The sequence below is a fragment of the Metopolophium dirhodum genome, chromosome 7 (assembly GCF_019925205.1).
Source record: "Metopolophium dirhodum isolate CAU chromosome 7, ASM1992520v1, whole genome shotgun sequence".
NCBI classification, from domain to species: Eukaryota; Metazoa; Arthropoda; class Insecta; order Hemiptera; family Aphididae; genus Metopolophium; species Metopolophium dirhodum.
In genome coordinates, this window is record NC_083566.1 from 38,252,642 (window position 1) to 38,279,640 (window position 26,999).

The 26,999-nt window shown below is 29.7% G+C and overlaps 2 protein-coding genes across 4 annotated transcripts in view; one reads left to right on the plus strand and one right to left on the minus strand.

The window, feature by feature from the left end:
* The first annotated feature begins 7,607 nt into the window (after positions 1 to 7,607).
* LOC132948949 (inhibitory POU protein) overlaps positions 7,608 to 26,999 on the plus strand; it is a 43,376-nt gene continuing 23,984 nt past the window's right edge. The window contains exons 1-2 of one of the 3 annotated variants that reach the window (XM_061019667.1): positions 7,608 to 7,970; positions 8,047 to 8,281. In XM_061019667.1, the coding sequence (XP_060875650.1) occupies positions 8,132 to 8,281 (150 nt within the window). In that variant the 5' untranslated portion in view covers positions 7,608 to 7,970; positions 8,047 to 8,131. Of the gene's footprint in view, positions 8,282 to 26,999 lie in introns of all 3 variants that reach the window. The other 2 variants (XM_061019668.1, XM_061019669.1) reach the window with 2 other exon arrangements.
* Positions 9,900 to 11,670, minus strand: LOC132948951 (c-Myc-binding protein homolog). Its single transcript, XM_061019671.1, has 2 exons — positions 11,531 to 11,670; positions 9,900 to 10,161 (listed from the first exon to the last, which is right to left on the minus strand). The coding sequence occupies exons 1-2, from the start codon at positions 11,638 to 11,640 to the stop codon at positions 9,900 to 9,902; spliced, it is 372 nt and encodes a 123-aa protein (XP_060875654.1). The 5' UTR covers positions 11,641 to 11,670.

Here is a 26,999-nt window from a genome sequence, read left to right on the forward strand (position 1 = left end):
TATTTTTTGTTGATTCAGGTAGGTACACTAAATGTAAAAATTGTAGAAAAATTATAATAAAAATAATTTTGCATCAAATTTCACAGGATTAGTCATTTGGTGGTTTTAAATTTGGATTTGTGTAGGAAATAATATGTTTTCATTAAATCATGGGCCACAAAATGTTGTCAAAAATGTCAATATGGCATTTTGCAATGTTCTCTCGTGTTTATCATAAGGTTATGATATTTTGATTTACATTTTGGCATCAGTATTAAATTATAACAATATTACATAAAATAGTATAATAATTATACTCGTATACTAAATTATATTAGGACTGCGTATACAATAAATACATATTACAATCAGGTTAATACTATATTAAATATTTTGTATATTGTCTGTGTTATGTATATTATTAAGCAATTGATCATTTCAAAATATAAAACAATAATGAAATATTAAAATATTAAATTTAAGGAATGTATTTAATTAAACACTATGGATTTAAAGATCTAATACTTTTTAAATTTTAAATTGTAATTAATTATTCTATGAATACATAAAAAAAAAGTATTACCTATACGGTTATTGTTATACAAACATAGTGAAGTATAGCTGAGTTCCATAAAAATAATTTTTATGTTAAAATAACATTTGTTTTTATGGTTATTCATATTTTAAAAACCTAGAGGATCATAAGCAAAACCCTTCTACCTAATAATTAGCAATGGGATCAAAAATTAGGGACGTAAAAACATAATAACAATAATGAATATCACAACTTCCGGCCGGTAACCACTACTTCCGCTCATTACGTAAAAAGGGGTCGGGGTGGCACACTTGTTCTTCCAAACAGATTGTGTTCGATTTGACAACCCTTCAGTATACACTATTATTATAACACGATAAACAAACCACATTTGCGTGTTTTATGAAAACAGAAATGATCATAAGCGTGACTATATATATATTATATAATAATATGTTTTTTTGCGTGGGGTAAGGGATTTTCTACTCAACATTATTTAAAATAATATTAATATTTCCGGGCTTAAGATAATAATATTTTAAAACACAAAATGTGCAGTAGGCACCAACTAAATACCCCTCATTGGTTTTTCATAACAATACGATAATAGCGGTATCAACATAATATAATATGATCATAATATTGTAATGTGCACCTATAATTAATATTTTAGTTGTAAAATAAATACATACATCGGTATATTACTTGGTTGGTGTAGATTTGGCTATGAAATAATATCAAATCATCTCACAATTGAAAATTAGTTGAGAAATTATTGATAGCTCTCTCCTGTGTGCAGTTCGTAAACTAAACCTAAGACTTGACACAATGCGTTCGCTTCGTATGAAAATAAGAACCATCATGTAAATATATATATATTTCTATGTTATATATCCTTTGTATACACGAAACGTCGAGGGATTTTATTGCTTTGCCCGGTGTTCCACGCAAAACGGACAGCGATGCATCTTACCAACGAATTCGGCAATTTAAAAGGGCAAAAACAGAAAAGATGTTCGGGTTCCAAGAGTAATTCAACGTCCTCCATTCCCGTTTCCGGTTTTCCTATAGTCGGAAGAAATTTCTCCCCGTGGGGCAACAACCGACGAGACGAATGCCCCAGGTCCGTTTTTATACGATTGTGTGTAGAAAAAAAGGCAACACAGAAAAGTAAAATACGAAAAAAAGGAATATAAAAATCTACACTTTTTTTCGCTTCCTTCTTACTTTTCCTGCAATTCCGCGGGGTGGATATTAAAGCCATTTTATGCTCCCGGGCATGGCAGGTAGGTAGTATACACAATACTTCGGGTCTAATAGAATATTAATAATTGAGTCGGTTCGGTTGGTGAGCATTACAATGCCGTATTTTACTTTTTTTCTTTTTTCCCCCCGACTTTGCTCCGCAAACGTCTTGTACTCGATTGCTTCGAATTTCTTCCTTCAGGATTTTTTATAGACCAAAATTATAATACCAGACGGATATCGTAAATCTAAGAGGGCTCACGCGCGTATACATACAGCATATAGCTTCTGTAGGGCGTCCGGGGAATCGTAAAGAACGACGGCAGTGGTCTTGGGCGTCGCGCACGATTGATGGTTTGAACACGCGTACGGTTAACTCTATTAAAAAGCAATATCCGTAGAATCGCTATAAATAGTATTGGTGTAACACTACGTATAACTTAAAATCGTTTCACGTATCACATTCAGAAGCACAATGTTGGGTATTATAAAAAATAAAAAAGTAAATAAATGTAGATTTGTACATAAATTGGACATAAAACAACCAAATCAATATCATTTGTTATTTTAATTTTTAATTGATTAAAAAAAAAATCAAAATAATATTTAAAAAATATTCACCAGACAGATGCGTGAGATTATGTAGATGTCTATATTATATGTATTGTCCATCAGTATAACCTTAACAACTATAACAAAAATTATAAACGATAATAATATTACACTGCCGTTTCGCTATTTTGAAATATTCCAGTCTCTGAAATTAATACGATTTAAAATGTAATACATTTTTTTTACATGTTACATATTCTTCAATGTTACCTATATAAATTATATTGTATAGGTATAAAAATTATATGCCATGGATGGGTAAGAAAACAATTTTACTCTTTATTATATACTACATATTAATATAGGATCTAAGAACCTAAAGGTATTTAGTATGCTAAATTATTAACCTCACATAGTCACATTGAAGTTGTGTGTAATTTTTAAAGTTAAAACAACTTGTATATAAACATAAAAACAAAATAAAATATTTTTATTAAGAGATATTTATTTTTTTGTATTTGATCGTGTACTTTTTGTACATGATTCATAAATGATAAAAAAAGTTACGTTATTGTAATTGAACTTTGTTCAACTACTGATTCTCAATAAAACTATACGCTAATAGTGAAATGATGGAATAATACGTTTAAACATCTTAAAATATTTTACTACTTAATAATGTTTTAAAAAAAAAATTATTGAAAGTTTAAAGATAATCGCGATAATTGTTTTTTTAATGTAATAAATTATTATGTAAATATAAAAAAATATTATTCAAGTATCCTTGTAATAGTTATGACAACTCCATGTACCTATTTTTTAATTCTGAGTCCATATAATATCATTGCGTAAAACTATTTTTTTTAGTTGCTGCAGAAACAATTTTCTGTTTATAAACAAATTATACTTCATTTTGTTTAAAACATTTATCTTTTTATAAAAGTTGTGAAATCATTATATGAATTGGAAGAACTTTTAAGATTTATGTTCTATACATTTGCTATAATAAGATAAATATCTACTTTTTTCCCCAAGTATTTAATAATGTTATAAATTTGACAGCCATCAAATAAATAAATTACAACCATGAACACTTAATATTTTGTTTTATTTGAAGTATAAAGTGGGCTAAATACCTATACCTATAAATATAGAATGTGACAATAATATTATATAACAATGTATAATGTATAAATATTATAGACATTATAATAAATGTATACCCATAATCTATAAGTATGAACACTATGAACTTATACTTTTTTTTGTTCATTAAAAATAACAATCAGTTAATTACATTTTTTTCAATAAGTTTAATTTCTGTTGTAATTGAATAGATAGGTATTTATTCAAGCTGCGTAACATCCATCGATGGAACTTCATGACTTGTGAATAAATGTATTAATATAGTTGGTATCGGCACCATTTTCTACTCAACCGTGGTCATTCAAGGTCACCGGTGATGGTAAGGCTGAATATGTTGGAGATGAGAGGATTGTGGAGGTCGGGACGTTTGTCTAGAAATAACTACATTTCAGAATTAAGAAGATATAATTAGGGAAACAATAATTAATAATAAATGGGGTTACATATGGTCTACATCGAGTACATACCGAGTGACTATTGGGAACCCTATAATTATAACTATTTACTTCTTATTTGTTAACGTGAATCTATTCACTACTTCATCTGTAGCTTGAATAATGACTAAATTTTACATCTACAACGTTAAATATTAGGTACTATATAGGTACATTTTATGTAAAAATTGGTGCTTAAGATTTACATATATTTTTGAAATGTTTGTAACAAACTCTTGCATATATAGTGAGATAAGACTCGACTACGTTCAAAGCTAAAAAGATTCAATATACAGTTGGTGAATAAGAGTCAATATGTTGGAATATGGCCGAGAGTTTACGACATTATGTGTATAATACGTATGTAATTGAAAAATGGTATATTATATGAGTTTATGTAACTTATAATATATTCATATGTATTATTCAAAATATCTAACTAATTTATAACGGGAAAAAAAATTTAGGGGAATAAAACACAATTCGAGTTGTCAAGTTTTTCGAGTTATCGTGACCCGACTGTATTGTATACAAATTATTTGTAATTCAATATACAATTACATATACCACCTATCCGAAAATATTTATTATTATAAATAATAGATTCTGCGCTGGTCAATAAATATTTGATTTTACAATATTTTTTTTGTGTTGTTATTGAAAAAAAAAAAAATAAAAATAAACACTTGGTATAAACTTAAAATGTTCACAAAATATTAATTATACTAGCATTATCTTCAAATCAAATTTCATTGAATTTTTGGAATTTTTTATTTTTTTTTACAATTTTTGTTTGCAGGACAAAATACTAGAAAATGTAATATAAAGTTCCTCATGAGTATTGTTTCTTACAACAACTAAAAATATCTAAAATACAAAAGGTAATCACAATTTTTTTTTAAGTATTTCAACATTGAAGTAAGAGTTTAAATATTTATTTAACAAAATAATTTTATTTGGCAAAATTCGTCGAAATTGTGAAAATGTCTAGTTTATTTTGTAGACTTAAACATACGACAAGTTCCTCGTAATCGTAAGTGGTTTTTAAAACAATCTAAAAATCTCAAATACAAAAAAAAATCCTCTCAAAAATACAAAATTAAGATTTTAAAAATATTTAGACTTTATTATACCTATAATTTAAGTTACTTATTATATATACTATATTAACATATTCACACCGTTCTATGATATTTGGTATTATATAATATTATAATAGTAAATAACAAAAATATATGTTGTAATAATTTATAATTGTTATACATATAATATACTATATTATGTTTTTTGCAAAAATTAGTTTAACTTAGCCACCTTATTACTTATAGTAATAGAAATAAATAATAAAATATTCTTAGAAATAGATATAGAGGCTGACACGCGCTGCACTCGCTCGAAATCGCTTTTCGTATGTAATGATTATTATTATCGAATTTAAATTAAACGATCCATATCCCGTCATAATTGACACAGTGAATTCAAATTTAATTTATCCATTACAGTCGATATCTATTTAATGACGAGGTAGGTTTACACTAGAAATCTACTATGCAGGCATGCAGCAGATCGACTTCCACGGTTTTTTATTTACTACCTATTATTTATTATTTACAAATCAATTTGTTGCCACGGAATAGGAAAACATATGTATGAAATTGTTAATGTCCGTAGCATGTAGGATGTATTATTATACTAACAATATTTGAGAACAATTATGCTGGCGAAAAACAAGACACAATATTTTGATGGATACAATTTGTTCAATGCATCAACAATAATTAATTGTCGATTGATTTCAAACGTTTTCTATTTAAAGCCTAATGAGTCATTATTAATGACATATTTTAACTTTTAGAACATATTTTTCGTAATTATTTTTAAACGTGTGAACCTAGTGGTTTAGTTTATGTGAGGCTATTGGTAGATTTATATATTATTTGAGGTTTTGCAGATGAAGTGTCCGTATTACCTAACTTATTATTCATGAAATTATAATTAGATACCTAGTATATTGTTTAGGTCCGATAATGTTCTGGAATTATATACATACATTCGGGTGACTTCGTTGTATAGATTATAGTTTATAGGTGTATATTTTGTATTTACATTTTGAAGAAAGTAGTATAAAACTACGAAAGTAGGTAATATTGAAAAAATGATTTTTCCTTTTTTAATGTGTTCGTGAAGTTATGTCATTTATTTTAAGTAGCAAAAATGGTGTCTAGAATAGGTGACGTCTGTTTTTTAAGATGGTGTTTTCTAATCAGGTATTGAACTATTGAAGCTGTGCCACACTCGTCGCATGAAGCATATCTTTACGAAGAGATACATACATATATATTGACTGCTCATTTCCGTACAAATGGCCTCCAAGATCAATAAGTAACCTATACCTATATGGGGTTTGTTACTTTTCAATTCTTGATTTTCGCCACAGAAAATAAAATGCAATAACCTCATGAATATAATATTATGTTATTACCTAAAATTAATATACATTCTTTTCTTTAAAATTGTACCTTCATATTATGCCTATACCGGCTACCTAGTACCTGTTACTGCTTTTTTTCTTGAAAAAAATGTAAACACCTAGTGTGGTCTGCACAGTATACTTAATATCGTTCTAGTAAAACTGCTTGACGATGATGATTAAGACTATATTTCGATGAGGTCATAAAGATTATAATTTATATAATAATATACTCCCATTATACACCGCGGTCTCGTCACGCGTGCGTTATCTCATCCGTCTGTTGCAGAAGGGCTTATGTTATTATTATCATTATTATTTGATGATGCCGCGTAGGTAATAATATTTTCGTAATAGCCGAGTGGCGGCGGTGGTAGTGCTCTCTCAATCTTTCTCACTCTCTGTCGCAAACATAACCGATAAATTATCATTAAAGCAAAATATGTCGGCGCGCGCGCGTACAGAACGGCGGGCTGTGATGGCAGGCTTTGTATATGCCACCGAGTATACCAGCTATACCTGCCTACCTATTATTATACCCATTTTGTATACGTAGGTACCTATATTGCACGCTAACGGAATAGAGTATAATATGTACCTAGGTACTTTTATTATAATTTCTCGGTAAAAGTTCGGTACCTACCCACCTATATAATACCCATCACGCGCAGTTAATTAGAACGCTCGCGCACGCGCACCCCCGATGTGTATAACCATCGTCGACGGTTGGCGGGTGATAGGGGGGCGGAGAAGAATATCACCGCGCAGTTAAGGGACGAACGCTGCTACGTGTATATGGTAGTCGTCGACGTTTGGTTCTGGTGGTGGTGGTGGTGGTGGTGGCGTTGGTGGCGGGATGGCGAGGGAATGCGAAACGACGGTCGCCGGAGTACCACGGGAAGGGATGATCGGTGTTCGCGGAAAGGGGATGGTGGGGTAGTTAAGTTTAAAACACCCATCAGTGTGCATTATGCGCGGGCACGCCGAAATCATATTTACGTTTTGACCCCGGCTGTCGGCGTCTAGTGTGGCGGGTCGACGCGTGCGCTCTGCCGGGTCGGGGGGCCAGGCGAGCGCGCGGCGCCATGGCGTCACCGCCGAGACGCAGCAGCGCACGCGCGCCCGCCCAGCGACGCGGCGATCCAACCCACGGCGCGACGACGGCCGCCGACGGCGACACCGACTCCGACGACCACGGATGCCGCCGCCGCGGCCGCGGACAACACACACACAGTGCCGCCGGACGCGCAGACCGTCGGGCGATAAGAGCGACACACCGGTCGGTTATTGGGTTTACACGCGAACTCGCACGCATACTCACACACACACACACACGCGAACGTATTGCACACGCGGAGAGTCGATCTTTCGCCACTGCTCGCGCGTCACGTGGTCGGTGCGCTCAAACGACGACCCACCTATATTATATATTCCCGCGACAATAGGTACCTATATAATCTCAGACAATATTTTTTTAATACATCGTCATTAAGATGTTACCGCTTATCCAGAAGTGTACGATAATGGGTTATGGATAACATATAATATTATTAGTGTATACCTACCTACAACAGTCACGACATACTTCGATAAAAAGAGAAAACTGTAGGTATATAAAAACGACGATAATAAATCGCACTTGTTCTTGTCCCAGAAGCGGTCTGTATCTATACATATTTATACAGGTTATCACCTGGTTCTCCGCCAACCTATAACCGTTTGATATTGGAATAACGCGTCGTCGCGTGCGACTGCATTGCCGCAAATGGTATGATGACCATGATGTATGGATCGGAAAAAATGATGGCCGGCAAACCGCCGTTGCCCATCACAGCCACCGGACCATGTTTTCCCGGCCGGTATTCGCCGACGTACCGAAATTCTGCGGACCCGATGCGCAGATGTATGGCCAACCCGTCGGTAAGTCGAAATCGTATTTTTCTTTTTTAATTATTATTAATATCACGAATCGTTTTTGCATTTCTGTGTTTAATAGAAGGTAGATTCTTTATCAATTCACATAGGTGTTGTACCTATATTATAATACATTATGTAGATACAGATTAAAACTGCAGATGCGCGAGAAGCACACATAATATAATATGTGATAATGTGATATATCATATTAATATTAGGTATATTATATTATTGTAAATTATTGCAAGATATATAATATAGTAGGTAATACTTTGAATGCTACTAATTTGCATATATAGGTACCTATTTATATAGCTTTCATGCCATAGACATTAGACTGGACAAACGTGAACATTATTATATTTTCTCGAAGAATGAAATAATACGTATTATAAGCCATATCTATGAAATGTTTTGATTGCTCAAAACTTAAATCCATGTTGAGTTATTAATAATAAACAAAAGTTATAATTATATTGAGATATCTTATAATGACTGTACTTATAGTTTATTGAAAATTAGAATTATCTTTTTGGAATTGTGATGAATTAGGTATAATTATAATAGATATATAATAGATCATGTTAGGAATCATATTTTTATAAATATAGGTATATAAGCCCTATATATAAGTATACTTAAACAGACTTATTCACATCGGTACTAGGTATCCACTTTTATGTAATAATAAATTATTATATTCATTCAAAAAAGGTTATATTTACAAAAACGGTAAATAATTTATGAAAAATGTCTTCACAAGACACTATACTATATGCTCTTTTCAATTAAGATTTTTAACCCACAATAAAAACTTAAGAAAATAACATTTCTAAAATACGATTTATGATTGATTTTCTACTAAGTGATAATTTCCCAATTTATCTATAGGTATCTATAGGTATCTAGGTATACCTACGTATATGGACAATTTTTCTGCCTGAAAAATTAAAACCTATCATTATGTGAAACCAATATTAGTACACCTAGTGCCTGCTAGTTATATTTTTTGTAAAGTTAATTTCTTTGAGTGAAAGTTACAAAGTATCCAGCTATTAGTTATATACCTATATATATAGGTGCATGTACTATTTAATCTATTGAATAAAATATTAACTAGAATGATACTTGTTGTATAATTTTAAATTTCAAAGGTATGAAAAGGTTTACAATTTTTAAATATGTTTCAATTTATTTGTGTACACTATTCATAGATTTATTTCTTCTGCCATAAAATCTATATAACTCATATCGAATAGGAATAAATAAAATTTTAGATTTATGATTAGGTTTTTATTCCAAGAAAACACAATTTTTCACCTCGAAAACTAAATTTAACTAAGGGTTATATCTTTAGATTTATGTTTATTTTTAAATAATTAAAATTTTTTTATGCATAAACGAGTTTTTCACAAATTAGAAAAAATGAACACTCAGTATAACCTTGCTTCTAAAAGTAAATAACATAATTTTTATAACGTAGTCTCATGTCGAAGTTGAAAGCCAAAGATATATTAAACTAAAATCTTTTAAATATTTTTATAAATGTATATTTTATTGTAATTCTTATTTAAAAACATTAGGTAATCATAAAAGATAAAAAAATAATAAAAATTTAAGTCTATTTTTCATTATCTTTTTCAGCATTTCCGTGCATTTTCATATCATCATTGCTTAAACCAAGAATAGTATTTTCTTTGGAATTAATTTCTACTATATTATAATTACTTTCATTTGTTTCTAATTCCTTTAGTCTGTTCGTTATATTTATGATATCTTGTTGAAGTATGGCAATCTCTTGCATTACGGTATTATAATCTTGTTCTAACTTTGTTAACTCCACCTTTTCTGGAATAATTTCGGTCATATTTGTACGTATAAATCTATTTTAAAAAAAGTGTATACTATATATGTATAGTGTATTTATATATTACTTTTTTAAATAGATATATAAATTATTATAGACGTGTTGACTGTTGATGATAAAAGGTTAATATTTTACTGTAGGTAGGTACACTAAAAAATTAAAAACGTTATAATATATGGTGAATGACGTTTTTGTGTGTGTAAAAATAAATATATGAATTAAAAAGCTAAAGTATGTATTACATATTTTTACGTATATAGCTACAGATTACGCCAATCGCTATAGTGAAATACACAATCACAAAGAATAAGTATAGCGAGGAATACTTTTGCTTTCAACATATCATAGTAAAATTTAGTGGTATATTATTATTATCAATAAGTATTACAATGGAAACGGAGATTTTAATGTACCATGATTCATTCGAAAATCATTAAGATTCTATGTTTAATTTTTTTTTTACGATCTCAATTGAAAAATTTAAAACAAATACTTCATTTAAGTAACATTTAAGTTCAATTTTTAAAAGTAGGTACCTACTGCTTGAACATCTCGATAATTTTAAAACTAGAAAATATGATAACCTGAAAAATCGTATCTTATTACATAAAACTATTTAATACAATTGAATAATTTTTTATATTACTACCATAAGTCATACGATTGTATTACATTTTTAAAAATGGAAGGCAGAAATTATAATATGTTATTATATTATAATAGTAAAATACTTAATGAGTAAAATATAAAAATTGTATAGTACCAATGTATAATTTTTATACAAACATTATTTAAATAATTCAAATATTAATTAAAAATACCAACACACCTATATTTAAAATATTTTATAAACTTTGCTTTCCTCATTGTTTAAACGGCTAAGTTATGGCAGCTTTTATGATTTAACCTACCATAGCTTAGATAATTTAAAAGGTATAATAACTAATAAGTATTAAATAAGTTATCCGATGATCAGTTTTCATGAATCGAAGTTCAAATCATTGTGGGATAAAAATTAATTATAATTAATAAAAATGTTTAAATTTAGTTAATTTAAAGCACAAGCAGATAATATTATGTACTTTCAGTTTTTAACCCTTAAAAATTAATTTGAACAATAATTAATGTAAGTTATATAACATTATTGAGAAACTATAAACTATATTCTAAATACATACTAAATAGTAAATACGTACTAATTAAATACACGGATACCTATGATACTTATATTTTTATAATGTATTATTAATAATAACGTACTACTATATTATGATATATAAAATGGCATAAAACAACATAATTGTGGTATTATTATAAACGAAAGTCTTATAAACAATAAACATAATATATAATTTAATATAATATTTAAAATTTGTTATAAATACTCGAGAGGATCAACCGGTTTTTCGTCCATTTCATACAACAGTTTTAAAACATCAGTTACTTTAGCAATAACGCCAGTTTTTTCAAAATAATTTATAACTTCTTCAGTCATTCTACTAATTGGGTAGCAGGATGTTTGTATTTTAGACTTTTTTTTTATTTATTTAAAATAGAAAATTTACAATCTGTAACATATGTACAACAAGCAAATAGGATAATTACGGAAAATATTCACAAGATGAATATTGTATGAAGAAGAGGGAGGCTGTCCAGTGACATAATACGCTCATAAGATATTATTTAGTTAAAATATATACATTTCAAAATAATTGAAATAGTAGTGTATGTTAGACTTAGGGACAAAATTAAATATTAGTTAATTTATTGTAGGTACATACTTTAATACTTAACTAGGTATTACATATAAGTCCCATTATAGGGATATTTTAAAGTAGAAAATGTTTACTGTTATATTAGGTAATGTTTCATCAAATGTAGAATACAGACATACAGTACCTATGTAAATTCTCAAAAGTATAACGCCGTAAATATAAAATAAATGTTAACACATCCAGAATTTTTTTACAGCAGGTACCGATAGGCAATTCAATAATAATAATAATTTATTTATTTTTGTAAATATACATTTTTTTATTGGTTTAATTCTATATTAAAAGAATACGTTAGTAATAAATCATAAATATTGATATACGAATTTATGTTCATTAAAAAAAAAAATCTTAAATTTGTTAAGAAAACGCCAGGTTATGAAAAATAATAGGGTTAGCAAAGTTATAATTCTGTAATCCTAATATTTTTTTAGGAATTTGAAGTATTACCCATTTACCCCTCCCCTATAGTTTAATATCTATTATTATATTATGATGATTTATTGCATAGTTGTACTTACTTGCAGGTCAGTAGAATCATTTCCAACCATGATAAAAAACAATATTTATTGTTGATCCCAAATAGTCTAGCGTTTAAAATATTTGTATACTAGCTATTATCAATAAGATTCACATAAAATGTATCACTGAATATCGAATGTTTACGATGCTATACGTATTATATAATATTATATAGTGTATTAAATGATTCCCATGGTTATTGCTTTTAATAAAATCAAACCAGAAAATATAAGACATTTTCAAAATCATAAATAGGTTTAACAGAAATAATACCAAATGTTATATGACTTTTATGAGAGTGAAGATAAGTTAAACGAGTGTTTCGGTTCGGCACGATATTGGAGAGTATAAAATGTATACACGAAAAGTTTGTATTTATTTGTGAACTTTCGTTCGTATATTCGTTTATCGATTTCGACCCTACTTGTACAAACCAACACATACATCAACAATATACCTACCATGTTACATATGTTCTTCGCTATATCTATATTATTATAATGTTCGAGGGGACGTAAAGTTTTCCGTTCGTTATAGGTAATATCAAATATGTATATTTAACCTAAGTATATTCATATTATAATTTCAAAAATTCAAAAATATTTAATAATTTTTTCTGAACTTAATATAATATTATAATATACTATATAGGTACCTAACATAATACTGATAAAAAGTTGTAAGAAATCTAAGTTTATTTCAAAAATATTATTTTTTATTGCCTAACAAACTAAAGTAAAAAAAATAATTTAAATATTTTTAACCAAATTATTGTTGTTACCTAACTTTAATCGACATAAAATATAATTAAGGTTACTATTAAACATACCTATACATATCTGAGAAAAATCACTATTTTCAACTAATCTGAACTTAACGTTTCAATATTCAGATTACAGATATATTTACGATATAATAGAAATATTAAAGATGTATGTACCCGAACGGCTGTACCTAAAGTTAAAGTCACATTTAAGTGTGTGATAAATAAGCTATAGATTAATTAGCAATCGTATATAAAATTATTTAAGTACATACTTATAGATACATACTATATATTGTATGTATATTGTATATATTATAGTTAATTGTCATTGCATATAGAAATATGGAACTTCAGGTATAAAATATTAATTCAATCATTAAAAAAAAAAAACGTCGTAAAACTATTAGTAAACTGCATGTACCTGCATGTCTTACCCCATATATTTTTATATATCTATACATCTTCTATTACTAGAAGATGGACCATTTAAATAGTAAATAATAATACTATATGTAGGTACCTCCTATACACAACCAGCTATCATCTGACTATCAGCTATTGTCCATTGGTATGCGTTGTCTATTAAAAAAATATTGATATCGATTATTATTACAGTATTGCAGGTGTTTTCTATGAATTTATATTTATAAAACTGCTAGTACCTATATATAATATAATATATTATGGTTAACCATACATAATTTAACAGTTCCTATATATAGGCGTATGGCTCATGCTTTATTACCTTGTAAATATACCTATGTATACATCCATGTCCTATACGCTATACTAAGTCAACTTTAATTTGGTGAAATTTTATACAGTGTCTATATAACAGTGACGTAGAGGAACATCAAATTTTGTTGATCTGTTTGTAAATACATACTAATATATTTTATAAACAACAGCAATCCGTTAAAGTGTCAAACCGTATATTATGGTATTTTGTAAATTTTACAAATAATTAGGGTAGTTAAGTTTATAAATGTTCTCTTAAATAGGTGGTAATTAAAGCACTTTTATAAATAGGTAGATTTCCATAGTAATATAGTTAATGAATATTATGTCCCCACTTGCAACATATATGACGCAAATAATTCTTGTAATACATAGGTACATAATACAAAAGCACGCAATACCATAATATATATATGCCCATATACTATAGGTATGTCGTACATGTATAATTTAAACTGAAACTATAAATATAGGCGTATTTATTTTTATCTACGTATATATTCTATAGTAAGTAATACTAAGTATAGTAAATCGACTCTCAATTCAACTACGATCGACCAGTGTAATCAGTATATAGTGTCTCGTCCATGCAATTACATTTTATTGTATAGGTGCTTCGCTTAAACGTATCGATAAATGTGGTTTTTATTCAGACCCAAACAATTAACAATGCAATTAAACCAAACTGTTCGAGACGTTCCAATAATATTGATAGGTATTATAACCTACCTAATACCTACTCCAGAATGCATAAGCTATGCATAGATATGTATTTACATGGTGAATGATGGGGCATTAATGATTATAAGTATGTGACTATATCATGATTATAAAATACAAGATTATATCATAAAGATGAAGCTAAAATGAATGTTAAATATAACTATTAAGGATGCGTGTACTTAAACAACGGGCTATACTTAATATTGTTTTAGTTTAAAGTTATATCGTTTTAATTTTAATATTTTTATAATAAACAGACATAATAATTTTAGACCATCTCTATAAGAAAATATAAATTATAAATATGGCCATCCAAGTATATAGGTAGGTACCTATTATAGGTAACAGTTGTAAAATAATTTGTAAAAGACAGAGTTAAAAATTAAGTTATTGGTAATGAGTAATTAGTAATTAACACGACGGTGTTTGTGGACACTATATTATATTCGCATGCATAATTTACCTATAAAGTCCGAATGCTTATATATATACATTATACACCGGTACTATTTCGGATTTACGACTTATAAATATATAATTAACTGGAAGTGATAGGTACTCATATATGAATAAATTAATAAAGAATTAAGTTAATTATATTATAGCTGTGGTGTGTATTTGTGCTTTCTCAAAGTTTCGTTGAAACCATACAATTTTTTAATTTATTGATAGCAATTATTTTATTATTTTATGAATTGGATTATTTCTCAAACGAGATGTTTTTAGTATGGCGATCGTTTGTATAGAAACGAATATTATAAAGTACGAAAATGATCACATAGCTAGGTAGGTACATTATAAGTATAGATATGTGAATATTTCCCATCTACAGAGTTCCAGTCAACACGTCGTGTGTGCTGTATCATGTATACTATTATCGATTGACAGAAAATTCGTAATTTATTTACTGTTATTCTAAATTTATCTTTGTTCTCGGCAATATACATCCGTTATATACACAATAATATATAATAGGTGTTTCTGTTCTATACCTACCAGCTATTACACGCCTACACTATATAATATATTATAGCAACTGCCAATATAGCTATATACTATTAGTTATTACTGTAGTCCATATACACTGTCGCATCATGTTTATAAAAGGGGGGCCCATCATCAAAAGGGAAAATTAAATAAGTTTTATTCGAAAAAAAAAATGGAAAATGTATATCTTCTATAATAGATATTAATATATTTAAGTCCCCCAGTTGTTAGTCACTATATGGACGAAAAGCCATTTTCCAAATTAAAATTGTTGAAAATCTTCGGAATTCAATTTTACAAGAGAGATTAACTGGCATAAGTATACTTAATATTGATTCAAGTACAAATTAACTTGATCTTAAAAAATTGATAAATTACTTTATACTCTTTACATATGAAGTAAGGAAAAACTTTTTAAAATGAAATAATTGTAGGTATAATATAGGTACCTATTTGTTGATATAGTATATTTTTGGTTATTTAAATTTTAATGTAATATTGTAATAAAATCGAGAAAAATGAACATAACTATTACATTTTGTTTAATAAATCAATTGATTTTTAATTAATTTGACTACTTGACTACCTACTGATAACTGATGTATTGTTGGCGATGTGTTTAAAAATATGATAGACTTAATTTAATAAACATTATTACTATTACTATACTGCTTGAAAAAAAGTTAAAAATTGGGGGCCATAAATGTTGTCTTGCATTATAGTGGTCTATCAAAGATAATTAGTTGCTGTACGAACCTTTAGATTCTGAGCGGAACGATAAATGCATTAATTTTACAATGATGTGGTTTTTTTTGTTAAATTTTTAAACTTAAAATTTTTTTTGTGTCTGTCATCACCGTTTACGGCACTGAAACTTCATCGATTTCTTTCAACAGTATCTTGTTGCATTTTATATACATATACGATAAAATTTTCAAAATATTTTGATTTATTTTAAACTGTTGACTGACATTTCCAGTTTCCAATTTATTTTAAATACAATTTTATTTGTTGGGTAAAAAAGCTTGAAAATTTAATACAAGGCTCATAATATATTATTACAATGAGATTTGAAAAATATTAAAAATTTAGTCATAATTTTTTTTATAATCATTTATATAGCTCAAATCTTGATAAAACACGTAAAAATCACGAAAATGTGCAAATTATTTTGAGTTAGAAATTCATGATTATGTATCTTTTTAAATCTAAAATTTGAAAATGTAATACAAGATTCCTCATAAATTTGTCTACCTTTATCAAAATGTCTATAAGAAAGTCAAATTACATTTTTAAGAGCTTTGAACTTAGAAGTTCATATTTTTTAAAGATTGGATATTCACTCGATTTTTCATGTAGTGATTTTGTTATTTTGTTGTAATTCAAAAACGAATAAATTTAGATACATGAAAATTTCACTGAACGTTTATATTCTCATTTTATATGCTCCATACAATTTTGAAAGAATTTTGACTTGTATTGAGCCGTTTATGGATAATTTCAATTTTTTAGTTTTTTTTTTCATAAATATCAATACAATTTCATTTGTTGGGCCAAAAAGCGTGAAAATGTAATACAAGACTACTGATATTTAATGCTACAATATCAGTTGAAAAACATTAAAAATACATAGGCACAATTTTTTTATAAGCATTTAAAGTTAGATTTTTGACAAAATGTATCATATTTAAAATTTAATAATTATTTTTTAGTTAAAAATGTATACAATTTCAACCGTTATAGATAATGATTGAAAATTTAAAATAAGGTTCCACTTAAATAGATTATAGTTTTATTAGTTTATTCACAATAATATATCATCAAATAATATTCATAGTAATTTTATATCATAGGTTGACTGATCGTCTTCGCTCAGAATCGTTTTTCTTGTACAATTATATTTTATCATTGAATTCAAATTTAACACTATTCATTACAGTGACTCACTTGTAACCTACTGTACCACAGAGAGACACCCACTTGTCCCTTCTTTTTTTATTATATTGAAGTATAAGTACAGGCCACAAGGACCCCACAAAACCTAGTTGCGGCACTGAGTGCTTATTATATAGGTATCCATAGGTATATTAAATATTTATAGGTACGCATATTAATATATTCTACAGATAAACAAACATAATATAGTTCGTTATATATAGTCACTTGCGCGGTATATCAGTTAATCCTATTTTAAATGCCGACTATATTATGCATCTCGCATATGCAGTGACATTAAAACATTTTTTACTGCACCCAAATATGTTGAATAAGTGTAGTTTAACTAATAAGTAATATTTTTATTTTTATTTTATTATATTCATATATAATATTACATATACAAGTAGAGAAATTATTCACCAAAAATCAATTGGGTTTATAGTTTATACGCATATATCTATAACTACAATTTCGTAGCAAAGAAGGCAGGAATAAAATAAGTTTTTAAAACTTAACTATATTATCACGTACTTTATAAGTAAGTATAGCTGGTACCTATATATTTTTGAAATATTAAATAATAAAGATTTAAGTTTTACAGTTAGTTTATATGTATATTTATATCTATAAAGGGTTCTTATACCCAATTATAATGTATATAATATACAATTTATAATATGTTTAATTGTTGTGGTTTTATACATTTGAGAACATCGACTTTTTTTGTGTACATAAAACTAATGACTGCAGTAGGTATAGTTCTACTATATAGGTATAGGCATAGGTTATAAACGCACTGATATAATCAGCTGATATTATGCATTTTTATCAGTCATGGGAAATCCAGCACTGCTGCAGGGTATATCCATATAATATATTATATAGGTATCGAATTTGGGTACGAGTTGTCATCAGCGTAGCTTTTTAAGTTTATATATATATTACATACTAACGTATACCTGGTATCTATATATACTATAATAATAAATTATATAGGGACAATGCGTAGTAGGTTATTTATTTATATATAAAAAAATTCTACACGTGACTGTATAGACAACGATGCATGCGCGGAGATGATATATGAGCTGTAACATTTATACGTTGACGGACGTATAGGAATGACAGATGCAGTGACGCGTATAGGTATATCTATGTCTATATTATAATATTTGTGCAGTCATCATTCGTGTATGTTTATATATTTACGAGTAATTGTTGTATAAAATATTATTATATAAATTATATAAACTCATAAAAATTTCAAAAACATTATATACCTATATGTTCGTACAATTAATTAAATTAATATATGGCACACAGAGAGACGCTTATAAGGTTCATAGACTCTGTAGTGGAGTATATATATTATAGGAGCCCGTACATGGTACGCCAATATTGTATGAAGGTGTGCTGATGCAGAGGGACGTGAAGATAGGTAATAATATATAACCTATAGGTATGTACATCGATACATGATATATACATACATACATATATATACCACTACGGGGCTACGGAGAAAATAGTAATCCAAATGACGTATCTAAGGGTAAAACACTCATTATTTCAGAAACGTTATTATATTAAAATATTTCTTTTAAATAATTTTGAACTGTTAAAAAAAAACATCGTTTACACTTTAGAATCAGGTTGGTGCATTCTTAAATTAATATTCCAAAGCAGAATATGAGTATTTCAATCTATAAAAAACCAATTTCGGACAAGTAGTATTTTAATAGTCTAGATGAGCTGCAGAATAGTGCAGGACCAACATTTTTGCGGGGTTCCTATCCCTGTACCACTCCACTCTGCTAGTCTATACTCCAATAAGAATATATATTCAACTTTAGAGTAAGGAATTAAAAATGAATGTTGTCATTAAAAAAACTTAAAAAATAAATAATGATAACGATGAAAAATAGTATAAAACAATAGTTTTTTAGAAATGTGTACCTGGTTATTTTTAACCATTTAGAAGATTATGTAGGTAATAAAAATATTTCCAAAAACGCGTTTAAATTAAATAGTTTTTGAAGCAATATATTGAGTGTCTTACGGCGTTAAATTGATTAGGTATACCCGCGGTATAATAATATAATATCCATAAATTGTGTAGAACACTGCAGTGAGCGCGGGACGCCGGGACCGTGTACGACGGGGCACTTACGTTAAACCGCCGGTTGCGTACGCAACGATCAATTTGCGGCTTCCCGATAAAAACGTCGCGTCGCCGTGTTCGGCAGCGCGATGAGTCTCCGCTGCCGATCGTCGTCGGCGGCCCGACGGACGGTGGTCGGACGGGCGGGCAGCAAATGGCGCCCGAGATCGATGACGGAGAGTCGGTCCCACGCGCGCCGCTCGTCAATTGGTCCATCGGCGCTCCACCCCCACTCGCCCGGCTACCCACCACCGCCGCCGCCGTATACGTATTATTATTAATATTATACAGTTTTCGGCGTAACGGCGCGCCGCGCGTCTACCGGTGGCGTTTCACGCGCGCGCACGCACCCTCCCCTCACGCCCACCCCGTCCCGCCGGCTAGACCGACCGAAGGTACGCGAGAACCACTATAATATAATAATATATACCTACGCATATATAACGCGGCCACGAATTGGTTTTCGTGACCGGAATGTGCAACACACTATCGGTCGGCCGCTTTTAATATACGCCGCCTCGACGACGTCCGAAGACGACGACGGCGGTATATAACGTATTATATAGGTACATATTATTTGGTACGCACTCAAGTATCTATACCTCTGTATAATATAATATATATATATGTACAGTTGTACATGTATATATGATAAAAGCGTGCCTGGGCGGTATAACACGGTTTCGTCTGCGGTAGCGATAGTATTCGGGGGAGGTACATATAATATATAGACGTTTCGATGCGGAATTTATGCGGACGAGACGCGCCGCGGCTCCGCGTACATATAAACGGTATTTGGTATTCCGCACGTGTGCCCCCCGAGTTGGGTTTCCAATTTATTAAACGAGATAAACGCACGCAGTGGTGTGTATATGCTATATACTTATATATATATAAACTTGTATTCTACATAGATACCCCTCGCACATGTGATATATACATATAATATATAGGTATGCGTGTGTGCGTATATATATATATTATATGTGCCTGCACAGTGGTGGTCCGAGATAATATTATATTTCTCTTTATATAATATATACTATATAATATATATAGGTACACGTATAATTTATATAAATACATATACATACCACGACTCTATAGGTTAACCTAACCTATATATAATATATATAGTATATTTTCAACGGTCCGGCAAGTGCTCCGTGCAGATAGTTGGTTATTTGCGGTCGTCGATTTTTTTTTTCCTGCAGTTCGAAGTGTAAAACGTATTTTTTATATCGGCTGCCAGTGTTGTTATGCGAGCCCGTCCGATCTCACGGCCGTAATATTATTATACTGCAGCATCTATTTATTAGGTAGATATATAACATTTATACATACGCGTAATGCGTATATATAGTTGGTACACACGTGCGTCTTGCACATCAATATATATATATATATATATATATATATATAGAGAGAGAGGAATATGTCCTATATGGATATAATAGGTATACCTATATCACTGCTGCTGTTGCAATGTATGCATGCATGCAGTATACTAGTATACGCATGTATACGCATATATATAATACACACCATTATTATATTAGATAAGTATAAGAGGATATATTATATATATACACACGGGTATCACGTCTATATATATGTATAGACAATATTATATGGGTGGTATCGGTAAAGAGTATAATAATTAATAATATAACACATGTATATTTAGATAATATAGTCACTCACATAATAGGTAGGACACGTGGATCACTGCTGCAGCGAGTGAAACTCAATCGTACTATAAGTGACAGCCACACGTAGGTATATAGGTAATATATAAGGTGTAACTGGACTATTTAACAAATTGTCATTACAAACGTTGCAATATTTGTCAAAAAGTCCCGTTAAACACTGTATATATTATATAGAATAGGGCGTTTATATTATAAATATACCTACTGCAAACAACACCGAGGAAAATTTGATTTGTATAGCCGTATAAGAACAATTTTTACATAAACTTATATTCATTGATTAAATGTTCGTATGTATCCTATCTAACCTATATATGTTCTATATATTATATTATGATATTGGATTGTACATCCTAATTTATAAATGTATACCAACTTATATCTTAATAGTACTCCATCAATCACCTATAAGAGGTTATCTTCAGTGGTGAGATGGACCATCTAACCATGTTATACATACCATTGATTACTTATTGAAACTGTATTTTTCTTTTGGCCAATAAATATTATTATTATTATTATTATACCAATTACGACACCACGTCAGTAGTCGACACATTTGTTTCACTCTTTTCATTCACATAGGTCATAGGTATATTTCATCTAGGAATCTACTATATAGCGCTACACCCTACATGTAATTTTGAATTTTCTTTAAAATATGTATACGTATTATAATAACCTGATAGGTATTATATTCTCCTTATAGAAGCAATTGTTTCATAGAAATATTATATATTTATATCTTATTTTTATAGTACCTATAGATTACAATTATTGTATATTAGCCACAGTTCTTGGATTGGAAATATGTTCAAAGGTAGAAATTAAAAAATGTGTATACCTAGCTGAAGATTTTATATAATGTCTTATCAATGATTAGGGATATTATTAAAAATGTTATACGCTAAAAAAATGTTTTAAAGAAGACTCCGTCCCGTATAATGTCCTTCTCAATTCAAATATATATAAATACCTATATAATATTAAACTCAAATATGTATACAGGTACGACCGGAGGCATATTGATCATAAGGGTTAGGGGTATTTCGAACCTCATCTCCTAAAAAATTACAATATTACTCTATTTATATTCCAAGGACATATTATAGTTATAGGAAAAATAATACTAAAATATTAATTATAACACTTTTTGAGAAGAGTATATTTCGTATAAAAATGTACTTAAATATAAAGTATGTTATAGTATATGTATATAAGTATACCTACCCTAACCTAGATATGTCATGAAAATTAAAAATATTAATATAGTTACACGGGAAGGTAAGTAGGTAAATAGATTCATCAAATAGCTTATCAGAATCTTTTATTTTCAACAGTATAAATGCCTATTTTTAATCTCTTTGGTATATATATACCTACGCCCTACCTATATGGCTATATATAATATTATATATGGGTAATTTTACTTGGACATTGCGTGTGATCACCTGAATATTTATAATCCCAGTATTCATATCATTAATTTATTTAATAACATTTTATATAGAGGCTTATAGATTTATGACAATCCCCTCTACAAACATGGAAAACAAATTCTCTTAAGAAAAATAGATATATTTTTACGCGGATATGTCAATATAGGTATTTATTTTTGTCCATAATTTTCTTAATGGTTGCAAATTATTGAAAATGGATACTTACAGACTACAGTGAAAGTTTTGATATTTGATTAATATACAGTCACATAAATGTACATTTTACAAACATGTATAATATGCTTTTACATATAAATATTAAATATAAATATATATTTAACTTAAAAATCAAATTTTTACCTACCAAAATATTCATATACGCATTCATTTTCATTTTATTCCAATCCATGTCTTTGACGTGCGCCCGCAGCTACTGCAGGTGTCTCATTACGCAATCTCCACAGCTATAAAATTAATCAAATTTTATCACCCGTATAATATTGCATTTTTTTTGGTTTTCTCCTCTCAAGACTTTCCAACAAAAATGAATCCGGACCGTGACACGCGTCACTCGCTGTATGTCATCTGTCGACGGCGACTGCAAAGAAGCCATATCTGCAGCGCATGTATATAAATAATAATCTTGTATACAGGCGACAAGAGTATATAAACTGTAAAGTGCCGCGGAATAATAAATAAAAAGTCGTAAGAAATAAACGGACCCGGTAAGGCCAATAACGTCAAATTACCGCCGGTGTTTCCTCTCCCCACAACCACGGCCCTACCTCACTTCACCGCTAAAGAGTGATTGATGTCGTTGGCGGTGGCGCTTAAATAATTTATTAATCGCCCCCGTCGTATCTTTCTCTTTTGCGGGCTATACTGCTACGATGGAATCCGCGTCATCCGTCTCCCCTTACAAAAGCCTTGCTGTATATATATATACCCCGAACCACCCGCCATATACCTATATATACCGTCTACCCATCCACGGAATAAATCTCCATTTAAGTAACAAACGTCTGTGAGAGCGATGCTATTATAGCGTCCAATTATGCGCAATTATTTGACCGTACCAAATCCGTATTCCAGCAGCAGCAAGCTGGTGTGATAAACCCCGCAAACACCGTTTTACGGGCTAACGGCCCAGGGACGAATAAAAAATTCTACCACCTTTTACTCAGTTATAAAATAATATAATGAATACCGTAGTTCTATACAAAAACCATCAACGATTTAATTAGGATTTAATATTATTACATATAAGCACAACACACCACACATGTTGTTTTATTGTTTTGGAAACGCATTTATAGGACGTACCGCTATTTCGTTGCTATTTTTACACAGCTGTAGGTTCGTTGAGTGATACAGTCTGGGATGGATCTAGGAGGGAGGAGGGGGCACAGGCTTTTCCAGAACTCAGAGACATATACCACACACGTGCATAATTCCAATATTTTTTTTTAAAGAAATTTACAATTTTTTATTTATTATATTATTTAGGTAATACATATTATAATTATAAATATGTTTATCCCACAACATTTAAATGATATATCTTAAATAATATACGTGCTAAAGTGATGTATTTGATACTTATATAATATTTAGAAATATATAAGTTAAAATATTTGTGTGGCGTACATTCAATAATGAATGCCCTCCCCTGCGCGGGCTCCCCCGCCGGTCTACCACATATTCACCATAGATCCGTCCTTGGATGCAGTTGATAAAAATAAATATGCTACCTGCTAATTTGAATTGTGCATAGTTTGTTTTTATTGGGCAACATCGATTGTTGCAAAATACTCTCTTGCGAAATTACTTACTATACCTACTGCACTTAGCTAATACTATAAAATCACAAGAAAAACAGCTGATCTATAGGGAATTCATGGAGGATCTCGTATTATTATAAACTATCAAAAAAAAAACTATTCCTAATAAGTAATCTTAGAGTATACAGGCACAAATAATGTACCTATATAAATGTTTTTATCACATAACTATAGGTAAATATAGTATTCACATAGTTAAAATTAATTCATTTTTCACAATTTGTGTGACAATTATTATATGAAGTCAAAATACAAATTAAATAGGAAATTTTCAAATATCTAACATTGTAATCAATTTTTTTTTTTATTGAGCTTGAGCCCGGCAACTTAGGCTATTAGCTGTTTGTTTGTTTGTAGGTTGTTGGTTACACGTTTTTTGTATGTGTGGCAAGGATTCGTTGCTAAAAATTCCGGGTGGTCACCCATCCGGGAACTAGCAACGCCAGAAGTTATACGTACACTCAGTGCGTTTTCACACTGTAATCAATTATTATGATTGTTATAGTATTATTATTATTATTTCAAATGTTTGCTTAAAAACAACATTGTTTAACATACTTAGTAGGTTGACATGAACTTTATTATATAATTTACTATTTCACAAATATATCTAGTTTGTTAGGTTAGGCTGTTCCTGTTACTGCTTTACAAACATAAGAACATTATTATTATATACTTAATACATAAACCAACAATCGTCACAGTAGTAATTTTACTACCGAGTGGAAAATAACTGAATAAACACGTAAGACTCAGAAAAAAAATATTTTATAACATTACGTATTTTATGTGAAATACTACAGTATAATATAACTACGTTAGGTGACTATTTTAGGTGTAGCCATGTAGGCGGGTGCTTGTAAATTGCGCCCACATTAAGCAGGCAGTAAAAATACTATAGTAAATTGCGCCCGGGATTTTTCGGGATCTAAAATGGGTATAGTAAAATGCGCCCATAGTATCTAAGTGACTTTGAATTCATCATTACCTATTATGTGTATTTTAAAAATACTGTTGTTCATTTATTGGTGGATAAGTCGAACGTTTATCGCTATAATCGTTATGATATTAGCCATTGGCGCAAATAGGGGGGACTTAGTCCCCCCAATTGTCGGTCAAGTCCCTCCAATTCAAAATCTAGTAATTAGTACTAATTTTTATATTCTGTGATACTAAGCAATATGGCCTATGGGGAGGAGGGCTTGAGTCCCCCCCAAAAAATGTAGTCAATTTGTGCCCATGAATTATTAGCGATGTCAATGCCTAACCTAACCTAACCTAACCTTACGCGTATACAACGACTTTACGTATAGGTAATATTTTAGTAAGCCGTTTGCGTGCAACAGTGTAACATGGATATTATACATACTGGATTTAGACAGAAAGAAAATTATATTATAATCTACTAAACTTAAAAATTTTCAAAATTAAAACGTGAGTTGTCTTCGGGTGAAACAAAGCTAAGCATAATCTAAAACCGTGAAACAAAGTGCATTGAGTCGCTAAATGACTAGCATAAAAATAATATTTCTATTGGGCGCAATTTACTACACAGAAATTTGTACTTGAAAAATACCGGGCGCAATTTACGCTTGCCCGCAAGGCCGTAACTGGAGGGGTCCAGGGGTCCGGACCCCCCCGAAATTTTTAAGAGTAGAAACATTTTAGCGGTGAATATAATTTATTAACTATAATTTGTATTAAAGAACAATTGTATATTTTCGTTAAAGCAGCTGTAATTTAAAATAAAATAAATTTATCATTTTATTTTATTTCAATGGTGTAATAAAGATTAGGATTAATAGGTATAAGGTTAGACGGTTAGGTACTAGATACAATAGAAGGTGATTGTCACAGATAATATAAACTTATATATGAAAGTCGATCGCTGAAAATCCAAATTATTTAAGATTAAGAATATAACAAAATTGTGTGTATTGTAAAACATTCATTTTACTGCTGTTCGTGCTGACGTTAACTTTATAAAATGAGTAAAAGAAACCAAATTCAAAATTATTTTACAAAGCGTCAAAAGTTATGTTAAAAATTGCTGATTATTATTATATAAAATGGTTATAATAGGTACAGATTTGTGATGTGGAAAAATAATTATTAATTACCATACAATAGATCAATTAAAAAGTATACTACTTTATTTATTTTAGACTGATGAGTGATGATGTCCTCACTGTCCAAACACAAGTAGATATTAACTTATCATCTGATCAGGAAAGTTCTAGTATTGTGCAAACTAA

What these genes read in the sequence shown, in the direction of transcription:
- LOC132948951 (XM_061019671.1), bottom strand. Translation starts at nt 11,640, where the DNA reads ATGACTGAAGAAGTTATAAATTATTTTGAAAAAACTGGCGTTATTGCT. An exon ending in AAACCGGTTGATCCTCTCGA is followed by an intron (nt 10,162 to 11,530) that starts GTATTTATAACA and finishes TTTTTAAAATAG; the next exon opens with ATTTATACGTACAAATATGA.